Source organism: Eleutherodactylus coqui, chromosome 5 (genome assembly GCF_035609145.1).
Source record: "Eleutherodactylus coqui strain aEleCoq1 chromosome 5, aEleCoq1.hap1, whole genome shotgun sequence".
NCBI classification, from domain to species: Eukaryota; Metazoa; Chordata; class Amphibia; order Anura; family Eleutherodactylidae; genus Eleutherodactylus; species Eleutherodactylus coqui.
Window position 1 is genome coordinate 121583929 of NC_089841.1, and position 14150 is coordinate 121598078.

General features: G+C 39.5%; 1 protein-coding gene across 2 annotated transcripts in view; it reads left to right on the top strand.

The window, feature by feature from the left end:
- The window catches only part of COMMD10 (COMM domain containing 10), a 315537-nt gene that overhangs the window by 295120 nt on the left and 6267 nt on the right, over positions 1-14150 (top strand). For both annotated transcript variants that reach the window (XR_010792819.1, XM_066603091.1), the window contains exon 6: positions 13275-13334. Coding sequence is in view for 1 of the 2 variants with exons in the window: in XM_066603091.1 (XP_066459188.1) it covers positions 13275-13334 (60 nt within the window). In the remaining variant the exon portion in view is untranslated. The remainder of the gene's footprint in view (positions 1-13274; positions 13335-14150) is intronic.

Genomic DNA, 14150 nt, shown 5'->3' on the forward strand with positions numbered 1-14150 from the left:
AGTTTCACACCAAGTCTATATCTTGGTGTCATTGTGCGTCCCATCTTACCTAGAGGAGTTTGACCTTAAGAATATTTAAATGTACCCCACATCCCTGACTAAGCCAATCTAAACAAACACTGCCACGCTTCACTGTTGTCAGAGTATGCCTGTTGCTCATTTATTTCCAGACAACCCCTTTAAATCATTTTTCATTCGTATTTAAGGGAACCTGTGGTGCCAGGTCCAGGCTGCCTGAACCATGGGCAACAGGAACCCAGGACAGATATGCACAGTGCCCCCATGTAAGTGTTTTTCCGAAACACTGTGCATTTCAGAATAAACACACTTTATTTCAGAATATAGTGTGCTTATTCTAAAACGCAGAATATCATAATAACACTTACAGGGGGACATTGTACATACCTGTCCCAGGTTCATGCTGCTCGTGGTTTGGGCAGCATGGATCTGGTGACAGGTTCCCTTTTAATGATGTAGGCCACAAACCTCAAAAATATTAAGAGATGTTTTCAAGAAAAAAAAAAGCTTCTCTCCGCGCTCCTGCTGTAGACTTTCATGGCCGACAGTATTTTTATGTAGTACATTTATTCGGAAACAAAAATTAAATTTAAAAAATGCATACAAGAGACACTTCTTGCAGCAAGGGTCGTGCAACGCGTTTCGGCGTATTTAAACGCCTTTTTTAAGCATAACGTGCAGTAGGGAATACATCTTTTAAATAGTATGTCATACCTTATGGAAGTGGGAGTTCCGAGTGCAGAGCGTGCGCTTCTATATTCTGTCGCTCTGATGCGGTCTCTGAGCGTCATGGGATCCGTACCCAGAAAGGTGTATCAGCGCATGTGTGCGCAGAGCCTGAGCGAAAATTTTGTAATACGGGAGTGGAGAAACGCTAACTACGTAACTCCGGACATAGCGCTTGCTGGAACTAACTCCGACCTCCAGAAGAATAAATAGCAATCGTTGCTTCTTTTAATAACCTGTATGGCAGTAAGATTATTGACCTATTGAAACACTTATATACAAATGTATATCTTATTGATTACAAATAAAACAACTATATACTTAGTAACGGGATCCTGTTGCTCAGATTTCTACATGCATAATTAATATTTTAAGGCTAATATATAAATATGTATAATAAAAATAAATATAACTATATTTATATTTAATATTTCTACATGTATTAAGAGCAATGAAAATGTAATCTAGTCATGCAAATAAAGTCAGCCAGTGTGAGGAGCATATTTCGGCAAGTAATGCCACTAATAAGTCTATTTTGACTTAGTATATTGACTGGATCCTATTGGTCTAATGAAATATAAAACACATCCCTTTTTTTTCTAACACTGCCACATTCTTAAGATGTGTCAATGTTGGGAAAAAAAGAGGAAATGGTGGAGCGAACCCGTTGGGGTGTTATTAGTCGGCTAAGGGCAAATGTTAATGATTTATTAATAATGAACGTGCATGTGTGGAGGGGCTGCCGGCCAGTCTAAACCTGTATATAACAGATTATGCAATGTGCCAAAAATGGTTAAGAACCAGAGTAGTAAACTCATTTTGAGGCACAACCTCTTCTTCAATTCAGCTGGAGCAGAAACTCCCACAGCATCAGCACAAGATTCCTACATCCCTGAACCGTTCCCATCGGCGGTGTTCCACCATGTTGGCCAACATGCACAACCAAGCATGTAATCCCTAACTGCTCAGGTTAACTGAAGAAGAGGCTGTACCTCGAAACGCGTTTTCTATGCTGGTTCTCAAACTTTTTTATGTGATGAAGAATATTGTTTAAAATCTCATTGCTATTTCCTCATGGGGAGCTGCACCAGATTTTAACAACTTTTTATACTTTGTTCTTAAGATGGCAGTACTGCACAGGTTTTTCCCACCTAGTAATGAATAAGTTTGAACTAATCAGATCAGTGCTAGGCCGCTTGTGCAAGTGTCTAATAGTATATCACTGCTTCTGATCAAAAAAGGAAATGATTGTAATTTTGTCTCATATGTACGCAAGATAGAGCCCACTGCTCTCAAGTGTCGTATATATACACGCGCCCATACACAAGAAATCTAAAAAAAACAGGTGTAATGCACATGACAGCGTGCGTGACTACGTGGTCATGCGCAGGACAATTCCGCTGTCATGTGACTGTACATAGGGTCACGGCAGCATTTTACGCTTACGGCCATCTGAGCCCGGCCTTACCAGGGATACTTTTACATTTCTTTTTGCATGAATATGACCTATTAAATTCACTTGTACCCAAAGGGGTGTCACTTGGTATGGATGGGGGGAAGGGAGCAAACAAGATAGTCTATGTGATATGAGTAAAAAGACATCTGAAGGTGGAAAAAGAAAGTGACTGTCATTGATATGATCACCTTTTTATCAAACACTCTTGATACAGTAAACATAATTAACCTTTAAATAACAGTTCTCTTGAAATGAAAAGTTTTACATTAAAATAATTGAAATTCAGCATTCATACTGTACAGGAGTATCTTGAAATCCAAGATGGATATTAAGTTTAATATTTTCACAGCTGCAATGCTGAATGTTTCACTTAAACTCTGCATTCTTCCCCTGAAGACCAATATTGTAAAAAAAAGTTCTGAGTGAGAGAGAAATCCTATTTCACAAAACCACAATTCGCTCCATTTGTGTCCAAAGAGTTATGTGGGAAATACATTATTGCTTACGTTTAAAGACTACATTTGGCTGGGACGCGGTACGTGTCATAATAAATCAGATTTTTTTTTCCTCAATTCATTGATATAACTATTATTTCTCTCTGCACATGCTTGGGTTAATGGAGAAGTGTATTTCTTGTGCTGGAAATGTCACATTAAACTTTGAATGTTATGCCTGAACCTCTTTACATAATTAGACATTAAGGTAATAATTACACATTCGGTTAATGTAATTATTATACAATAGGCAGGCAGTACACAAGGTTCCCAGGTACTGAAATGGGATTCGCTAAGCAGTGTATGGAATGCACAACTTTGTAAACATCCCTTCATTACAATACAGGCCGCTATGTTTGGTTAAAGTGGAGCTCCACCTTTGACTAACGGCTCTTTTACACGCAAAGATAATCGCTCAAACTTCCAAAAGATTGAATAAAATGCAAGCGAGCTGCTGACATTTTTGAATAACAAATTAATTGCTGTAATCATCTGAGTTGCCTCCACAAGTTGTTTGCTCAGCTGGGTGTGTGTTTAGGTGATTGTTATTGCATAAACACTTTGACCAGCTGAGCAAACAACTGTCCCAAATGTGGATCCTCATGGCTGGGTAAACGCTGCATTCATTGAATATGCAAAGCAAAACAAAGCCATTGCTTAGCCACTGGAAACACTGCATTCATCACTGAAAGAATTTCCAGCAACCAAACAATGGATTTTATGCCAGCCTAAAAACTTTGGCTAGCGATAATTGAACGAATAGTGTATGATTTCCCACGTTTACATGTATTGACTATCGATCATTTTCGGCCATTTGAACGAATTTTGAGCGATAATCATTGCATGTGAAAGGGCCTTAAGGCTTCATTCATACAGGTGTATTATAGTCATGTTTAACCATCCATATTCCTGTTCTAACATCCACCCTCCACAAGACTCTACTGAACCGGACTTAGAGCAGCACTAATCCGTCAGTTATAGTTCACAAGACATCTGAGTGTTATTTCTGAACCAAACTCCTCAACAGTTCAGGCCCTGCACTAAGCATAATACAATGAGTCTTATTTACTATTGAAAAGTTAGGAGCCCGCAACAGAATCCGGGTCTGATCCGGTTCGGCTACCCTGCATACCTCTTTTCTTTCTTTATTATCTGTACTGCAGATGATCCGAATGTCTTGTCATCAGACATCCGGAGTATAATTTATTTTTTTTTTCAATTGTTTATTTTTCCTGCGCTGTCACTAAACAATGACATGGGTACCCATGACCTATCCACAATGTCAGTTGCAGAAGGGTCGGACGGCTTCCATTGACTTCAACGGAAGCCGTCCATGTGGAATCCGCACTAAAATAGAACATGCTGCAATTTTACCTCTGCGATTGGAAATCGCAATTGATTTCCGCTCGTGTGCAGGAAGAAGCACTTTTCCATAGCATGTTACGAACTGTATGTGCTGTGGATCCGCAGTGCGGTCGCCTGCCGCAGATTCTGCAAATCAAATCCGCTTGTGTGCAGGTGGCCTTAGGAAAACTGCCGAGCTGGGTGCACTACATTGTTCTCATAACTTCCAGCCTCCATTGTCTGACATATGAGGCATCTCACACTGAGACATTACATTTGTAGGATTTTCATTTGACACCTGTTGATAATTCTGCATATTCCGTATTAAGTTTTTCTTTACATCTTCGCCGACATCTGAGATTATTTTGTAGCACATTGTGAGGTGGAACATTATATGTTGTTTTATGCAGCCTGCTGTTTCTGATTGCTTTTTCTGAGCTCTTTCACAGTACATTTGACACATTTCATCTGTGTAACAATAAGTGACAAAAATACTACAACTAGGGTATATATCCATATTTGTTATCAGTGATATTGCCTAAATCCCTAGTTTATCTGTGCTTACAGTTCATCACCTTAGTGTATCGGTGAGGGTAGCGTGGGTGTCTTCTCTGCTTTCCAGTATTTTGTCATATTTATAATATAGTTATTTAGCCGGAGAGTAGCTTATTCTCTGGAGTGGTATCAGTGGCTGGCCATAAATTATCACTGTATAAACCATTGCCAAAAGACACAAAGGGCATTTCGGCCACAATGAGTTCATGACTGTAGGGGACAGAAACCAATAGTAGCCAACAACCATGAAGGGTTATACTTGCAAATAGCCTTTTCACTGAAAAATCTTTTTATTCATTATGTTCTTGCTGAGCGATGCCTCCAGCACTGTGCGATCGGGTACCTGCAATGTGAATAGAATAGAATGGCAGAGTTGGAAGGGACCTCCAGGGTCATCGGGTCCACCCCCCTGCTTAGTGCAGGATTCACTAAATCATCCCAGACAGATTTCTGTCCAGCCTTGTTTGAACACTTCCATTGAAGGAGAACTCACCACCTCCCGTGGTAACTTGTTCCACTCATTGATCACCCTCATTGTCAGAAAGTTTTTTTCTAATATCTAATTTGTGTCTCCTCCCTTTCACTTATATCCCATTGCTTCTGGTCTTTTCTTGTGCAAATGAGAATAGGGCTGATCCCTCTGCACTGTGACAGCACTTCAGATATTTGTAGACCGCTATTACGTTTGGTCTGAGGCTTATTTGCAAGATAAACATTCCCGAGTTTTTCAGCAAAATGACAGCTGCTTTTAGGGGCTTTTTGTGTTTGGTTTTTTTGCAAAAAGTGTATATTAGAGACCTCCAGAGTGTGACAGGCAATCAGTGGGGCAGGGATGGAAAAATGTGTTTTCCTCAGTGGCTCTTAATATATTAGTGCCTCAATTACTTTCAAATATAGGGATGTGTGTTCCCTGTCACTGTTTCTTTGCAGTTGGACTTGTGTGGCCAATCAGTGGTCCCCAAGATGTAAGGGCCGTTACATATGGCTCCTTCTAAGCTGTCTAACGAGCTGATCAGCAATCTCAACGCCTGTTTGTCTGGCCACCACACAGGACAATTCAGGATGTTTGAGGGGTGAACATATTCCCATACTGTTTCATCACTGTCAACAGCACATTCCCTTCTCATCTGTGGAAATGCACTGCTGATGACGATGATTTTTGATGCTGCGTGAAAGATGTGATCACTCGACAAATGAGTTATCAGTAGTACCTTTGCATGGCCCAATGATCAGACAAGTAAGGATTCCTGTGAACGTTCTTGCCTAGAATTTCCCTTTTAGTGCCTTTTACACTGCCTGATGATTGGGCATTTACTATTGATGACCCATCCTCAGAATAGGTCATCAATTGTCTGATACTCAGTCAGAGCTGCAAGTCAACATCAGTGGTCAGAGCCCAAGGTGCAATAGGAGGCTTTTCTCCACTGAAATCAATGAGCAGCCAGAATTGTATTAGCATCACTCCCATTAATTTAAATGGGAAAGAACCCTCCTCTTACACTTCCTTCTCTGCCCACTGATGCGGATGTCTGACTCTGCTGTGTTGACAGCAGGCCTGAGGATCAGCTGATTGGCAGTGTTCCTGAGCGGTGGACTCAACTACTGATGACCTGTCGTGAGTAAATGAGCAGATAGGTCATCAATAGTAACTATCTCTTCATTCTTCACATGGTTATATAAATCCTATACTGATGCATACACAGATGAGCAATACATTTATTTCTGCCTTGCTCCGCTCATATAATAGGTTGTAGTTTTCTCTCCTTTCTATAGTACACTTTTTCCAACGTTACTATTGTGTCTGCGCAAAAGTTAGCATGAAATATTTTAGTGCTGTATAAATCCTCGAAGATCATTACAGCAGGCAGTCCATTCAATAAAAGCCATTAGACTCATGATGCCCATTGATAACGCTTGTAGCATATATCATGCTTCTCCATTTGTAGAAGTAAATGTAGTATGAATAATTTTGTGCTCCTTTTTTCGCCGGTGTAACCCTTTCTTTTCTAAGTAGTTCCACTTTCTTACTACCGGTAATATTTCCTCCGGTTGGTAGTGCTGTACAATAAAACACTCTCCTCATACAGATATACGGCAGGATTATTTACTGACTACTTTGTCTGCTACATCTTTAGCTGAATGTGTCATTCTTGAGTTTAAGGATGTTCTGCCTTTGAAACCACTTTATATATTACTGTTATTGACTGAGACTGCTCTCAAAAGACTGTGCCAGTCAGAGTGTTTGAATGTTAGTGAATAGATGACTATACTGCGGCAGTTCTGTACGCTTCTGCAAGTCTAATATATACACCACTCAATGTTTCATTGAGTCTTGAGCTAGATCTCAAGCGGACTACTGAATTCCAAAGAAATATTACAGGTCCTAGACAGTATGTGTGAGTTGGCTTCCCAAAATAACACAAATTAAGGTAAGATGTCTTAAATTTTTAGTACCATACCATAGTTTTCTCAGTTGGGTTGTGAGGTGGAATGGCCCTAGCGACAATGCTGTCTAAGACAAGACGTCTTCAGCTTAAAAGGGTTTTTTTGTTTTTTTTTTCTCGAGAAATAGGTTCATTGGAACTCGGCCCACTTTGTACGCAGTGAGTTTGGGCTGTTTTTGACAGCTGGCGTTCTGCCATAACTGCTGGGATAGGAATTAACTGCCAGGGATCGGAGTTAACAGCAGCATTTAAATGGTCCAATAGAGTGCTCCTGAATGGCCAGTCAGTGACATTATCACAGGTGTCTGTTCGTATGTCAGGGCAACCTGACAGATTCTTGCCTATTAAGCCGTGCCTGTAGCAAGGCTCAATAAAATGCCTGCAGAAATACAATATATGTATACTGAAGTATTGCAATATATTGTATAAATGATCTAATGAGCACAAGTTCAAATCTTCTTTTCTTTTTTAACCACTGCAAAAAAATTTAAAGAATAAAAAACCCTATTCCCATTTTTAACAGAAAATATTAAAACATATTTTTTGTATCACAGGGTCCATAAAAATCTCATATATTAAAATAATGCATTATTTATCCCGCAAAATGAACCCTGTAAAAAATACAAAATGCCAGTATTGTGGGTTTTTTGGTCACCCCATTTCCAAGAAAAATGGTTTTTAGAGAAAGCGCTCAAAACGTTTTATGTGCCCCAACTGGCACCAATAGAAACTAGTTCATCCCACAAAAAAAGAATCCTCCTATAGCTGTGTCGAAGGGAAAAAGTCCATCTGTTGTCGGTACATGATTACCAATGCAACATTCATGTATAGCACACGAATAGTGATGTGATTCTGAAATCGATCCCAGATGATGTATGTACTGTGTGCTCCAATATTGTATGCAGCTGCCATTATGTTGTCCATCAGGTCCGAATGCTTTTAACATACAATTTGTTTCCTTGTACAGTCCCTTCATCTTTACAGTAGAGACGTGGTTTTCTTCCATTGTAGATTTCATGTGTAAGTGCTTTATGTGATCACACTTGCCAGAGATGATTATTCCTAAACTGTTACAGCTGGGATGTAGATTTGCTGGCTTTTCCAATTTCCAGAGGCCGTTGCTGGTCGATGATCATTACACCTTTCTGTAAAAATGTGCATCTGCATTCAGATTGCATCCACTTTGAAGTACAAGTCTCGACTGTAATATTTTGGCCAAAAAGGAACATCTTCCCCAGGGGACTTTTATCCCCATTGTGGACCCTAGCACGATATTGACATACCTTCATGCTTTATCTTATCTCTGTTCCGTAATATCTGAATTTATATAATATATTCATTAAGTGCTCATGCAGACCTGGTACGATGGGTTCACATCCAAGAGGGCAGCAGACATGTGGAAACTGTACATTACGCTCTTCGTGAGTTTCCTCGTAAGTACTCATTTCCTCACACATTCTGACATCTTTCGGATAGATTCATTGGCTTACTGTGAAATGTTCTGCTGTGGCACAGACTGTGAATGCATTTTCTTGTGGAATATGCTGATGCTATGTAAATCACAGGTAATAAACTATAACTTTGGCTATGCATATGTATAAATGTCCTGGTGGACCTGACACCTTTTCACAAACTTTTTATGCGCCTGATGACTATTGTACAGTTAATAGCGCAGGTCCCAATGTAGTACTATGTATAGGTTTATGCTGTATTTCTAGACTATTTTGCATGTACAATACTAGCAATAAATGTATTACTATATATTTAGGTTTTTTTTTTTAATCAAATTTTTATTGAAGTTTTACAGGATAACAAGCAAGACATTCCACACGGGAAATACATCCTTATACATTTTCGCAACATGGCATAGAAAGAACGACACCAATTACTCCATAATATGCTCGTTACGAAATGTTCAAAATATTATTACGCCCTCCCGTCTGGGCTATATCTAAACCATATAGAGTTAAATCAAGAAGAAAGAAGGCGGAGGAGGGGGGTGGGAGTGAGGAAAGATGGGAGGTGGGAGAAAAAGCAAACCCTATAATAGTACCCACTTCGTTTTTACCTTTGTCAAGCAGTTATTGACGTCCAAGTCTCTATCCTTGTCTGAGGCATCCTCCCTGCTATTAATGAAGGGAAAGAAAGGCTGAGGCCTCGATGTGCCGGGAAGGTGGGCCACCCTCCCCCCACAGTACAATAAGGGTAATTACACCTAACTATGTAGTACATGGCCTCTGGTCAAGCTGTCTCCAAGGGCTCCATATTCGCATAAACCCATCATGTGAGCCCTTACTCCAGCTGGAGAGTTCCTCCAAGTTATAAATTAGATACACCTTTTCTCTCCACTGGGACACCGTGGGTGGGGCCCTCTGCAACCACAGGAGTGGAATCAGTGCTTTTGCCGTGTGCAGGAGGAATGCAACTAATCTATCTTTGAAAGGATGAAAGTCTGCAGAGAGTCTCCACAAGAAGATCTTATCTGCCAATATTGAAAATCCTGGTCTGGGAGACTTTAACGCTCTCTCTACATCCCTCCAAAAAGCGGCGTATATTTAGGTCATTTAGGGAAAAATAAAGCTCTCAGAAAGAACTTCTATAAACAGTGAAAGTCCATATAGATGTCCTGCTAGAACCCCCGGGAGGTTACAGTCCCTGTTCTCTTGCTAACAGATTTATAGAGAGTCTGTCTGCTGTGGAATACCACTCGTGAAAGACAAAATCTTCAGGAAGAGGAAGCTATATTCATGGCTGACCAGAAGCATTACCACCTTCTGCAAAATTTGAGAAAATGCTCACCTAAGTAGAGGGCCACTCTGCTTTTATGCATATACAGTCTTAATTATACACATCAAGTCCTTATTCTGATCGGATGTTTGACATTTGCAGATGTAGTTGTACCCATGTCCACCATTTCATTAGAAGCAGCATCAAGAAATTAAAGTTTTATTTGCTGATGCACCTTTGCCAAAAGTGCCATGGGGGCGGGACTTCTGTCTGAAGAGCCCTTGGCTCTGTTCATTGAGCTATTCCACAGCTTTGATTGACAGCTATAGTGGCCAACCAGAAGAATGCTACAGATGTCAATCATGGCTGTGAAGCAGCTCAATGTACAGAGCGTAGGGCTCTTCAGATAGAAGTCCCGGGCTCATGGCACTTTTGGTAGTAGTGGACTGGTGATTGAATTTTTAATCACTGACACACTGCTGCCGAAAGTGCCATGAGTCCAGGATTATCTCTGAAGATCCAAAAGCTGTGGAGCAGCTCAATTGACAGAGCCAAGGGGTCTTCAGAGAGAAGTCCGGACTTACTGCACTTTCTGCAGTGGCATGGTAGTGATTAAAATGTCATACTTTCTTGGTGCTGCTATTGATTAAATGGTGGATAAAATGGACTACACGCGGCTGCCCCTACATTGTGTTTGCAATACTGATATAGCAATCATTAACTTGACTGGCACATAGTGAGAACTGGATTTACAGAAGTGTATTACATTATTATTAAGTTATCATAAAACGTTTAATATCTGCTACGTCTTTATGTATTGGAAGAATTTTCAGACGGATGCCTCAGACAGATGCCGTATAGTGGTATGTAGTCCCCATAGGCTCCCTTATGAAAAATCCTATACATTTATACATGTTGGAAAACTATTTTCTCACGGTATACACGTTTTGGGGGGATGTCTGTGTAGAATAACATACTTTTTGGCCTCTGTCGAGTCCGTGGGGGCCTATGAATATGTTTGATGTATGTACTGTGAGCTTTCCTGGCAGATACTGCAAACAGACATTGCAAATGTAGTATTGTAGCTTGACAGTGTTAAACATACTTTTCTCTTTTTATTTTTTTTACTTTTCTCCTAAAATAAATGTGAATATAGGCATTTATGGACATTACTGGGGAGCTGCCTTTTGGTTATTAAAAAAAAAATCACTTTTTATTCTTCTCCTTGAGTCTTGAACTCAGCTTTCTTAGAGTCCGGAAGGAAAAAGCCTTCTCAGCTATACCCTGGTATATAGATGTGGTGAATGTAAAGACTCAATAGAGATGCGATTGGTGAAAAAAAAGGGCAATAATTACCTCTTATGTGTTATATTCATTTCTATCCATTCTGTTGAGATTCATTGCAGACTTCTAATTTACTGCTGTAGCATTTGCTGCCTGCTGCAGCCTGAAACCTTGTTTCTATGCAGAATGAATTTTAAAAATGTGTATTAGGTGTATTGGTATTTATGCGGGATCCTCTAGCTTTCTCATCTTGCTATTAAATTTAGTGAGAAGTTGACTGGTGGAGAAGCATTAACATGTATTCACTTTAAGGAGAGTTAATGCATTATTGACTTTGCATAACTCTTTGCAGAATAGTAATGAATCTAGTAGCTGGGTCTACTGTAGAAGACGCCGCTGTGTTTGATGGAATGCATGGAGCGTTTTCCAATCAGTAAAAAAATAGGCAATGCTTTTAATCAAGCTCAGTGTCAGCAATACTTACAGAATCTATTGTGGCTTTGGAATTTCGTTTTAGAGAAAATCATAGCTTTGCTTGTTCTCTTCATACACTAACATGCATTGTTTGGTCATTTAGAAGTTCAGTCTCTGTTCTTACATATACCTCCTAACATCTACACCTAATGCATAGCCCTGATCTACAAATGTAGCAAAGTAACCTGACTCTTAACACGTTGAGTAACTTTCTGTGCCGCTGTTTATTTGCCCTTTCACTTGCTTTGCATCGGCTTATGTTGTGTTATGATAAGGGAGCAATAGCTTTTCAGTGGTTTAAGATTAGATCATTTGTGGGACAAAGTTATCACAGTCAAGTTAAACTTTTCTACATCTATATGCAACGGTATCACTATTGAACTACTAGCAAGATCCTACTGTATTAAAAAGTCAAATACACTTTACAGTACAATGAAAAGGTGGAAAGAAAGAAACTTTGGGCTCATATTGAACCCATTAAAGGTCATAAATAAGTTTATTATATATACCTCAGGAGCATTTCCGAATGTACAGTATATGCTTGACTTACATCACAGTCATAGTATGAGCATAATTGCTAACCATGATTAACAGGTTGTTGTGAATAGGGAGAGCCCTATCAACCATAAAGAGCCTGGTAGAGGAAGCTGGTCAGGAGCCTCTCAGTAGACATTTCTTCTCAGATCCAGCATATAACATAAGCCACATATTAACACTTTCTATAAAATTGTGGCTGTGTTGTACAGTAGCCCGTACTCGATTCTAAACTTGGAGAGTCCAGACCATCAAAAATCATATAAAAAAGCGTTATTATGCGAGACAACAGGAGTAAACACCGTACATATGTCTAAAAATTGCCTACGTGTTTTGAGCGATAGCATGTTGTATATTTTATTCTAAACCTTCAATATACAATAAGTCATCCAGCACCTGGTTAAGACCGCATGATCTTGGTGAAAGGTTTCTGCAAAGATGAATATTTTGGAGAACAACAACTTTAATAATTATAGTGACTTCAATAAAACTAAGGTCTTTGCTATTAAAGGGGTTTTCTGGGGAAAAAAGAAAAACTATCTTCACGTTAGGTCATCAATAGTTACTCACCAGTGACCCACTGTTCAGGATACCTGGCAATAAGCTGATTGCTCGGCCACTGTCAGTAAAGTGGGGCTGGACGTTGTCATCGGTGATGGCAGTGGAAGTGGCCTAGCTGGCTTCATTCCCATTCAAATCAATGGAAGCTGAAGCCGGCTATTACAGTTCTGGCACTTATGCCTCCAACAGCGGGGTCGGAAGAGGAAGTGTAATAGCCACTTCAACTTCCATTAATTTCATCTGCTGTTGTGTCCTATGATGATGTCCGGCTGTAATGACAGCGGACTGCGCGATCATCTCATTGCCGGGTATCCCAAGCAGTGGGTCCCAGCAGTTAACTATTGATTACCTATCCTGAGGATAGATCATCCGTAGTTTTTGTCGAGAAAACCTCTTTAATGATACATATTGTATTATATAGGTGTCCACAGTGAGGCCAGCCATACTGTAACAGAACGCCACTAGTTCCTTATATGGTAGCCTAGTTCATGTATACAAACTGTTCCAACTTCACGTATTTGAGGGTTTTTCTTTGCATATACAATTTTTGCAATGTGCTACATGACTGTAAATAGCGATTCTGATCTACGATGTTTTTATATATTGAAGTTTTAGCGTTTTCTGGCATACAAATGATTAGTCTTTCTTTTCTTCTAGAACCTGGAGAAGATATTTTTGGAGTTTAACCACCAGGAGCTTTTGGAGTTTTATAACAAGGTATGCATTGTTCACAAACATGCCTTTCATCTGAACCCCTGCCCTATTCATTGTTACATCTGTGAAACCTGCAAGTGTAAAGCACATCTGCTCATCTACACCGCTTTGCTAGTGTTGCCATTATTAGCATATGGGCTGCTAGAATACCTACTGCTTGTTGCTTTATATCTTACAAGTAATGTAGAAAATAATATGCATCATTTATTGTCATTGTCTCTGCTTGATATAACACATGAGTAGGCAGCCAAAAAAATCCAAGAAAATAGCAAGCATCCTGCTAAAATTTTGAGATACTGACTGTGATGTTGTCAATGCATATGTTATATCCTTACACTGGCATTCACTGTGTGATATTTTGGCTCATTGTGATGAGTTCTAACAATACAAAGCTTTCTCAACAACCAACCATATTAGTGAGATATCCCACAGTGTATGTCCATCTCTACGCTTAAATAATTTCTTATTCTTAAAGACCACTTGCACATAAGAATGTAAAAATGCGCATTTCCAGGTAAATAAAAGGCTAGAGTAATAGCCAAAGTTTCGTACATTTGTGGGGGTTTTTGCTTTTAACTGAAGTTTTTTTTGTAAAAGTGACAAATATGGCTATACTTCCTGTTGTCACAATTGATTAAAAAATGGTGGCAAACATATAAAGGAAATATAATTACCAAACTTTACTTATTGAGCTAGGTTCTCATTTACTAATGCACGGCCATTTTTATGAAATTCTCTTTAAAGACTATGGACACTTTGGGTGGCAAAGGGTTTTGTTTTTGTTTTTTACCTAAATGCATGTGTTTTGGTCTGACAATC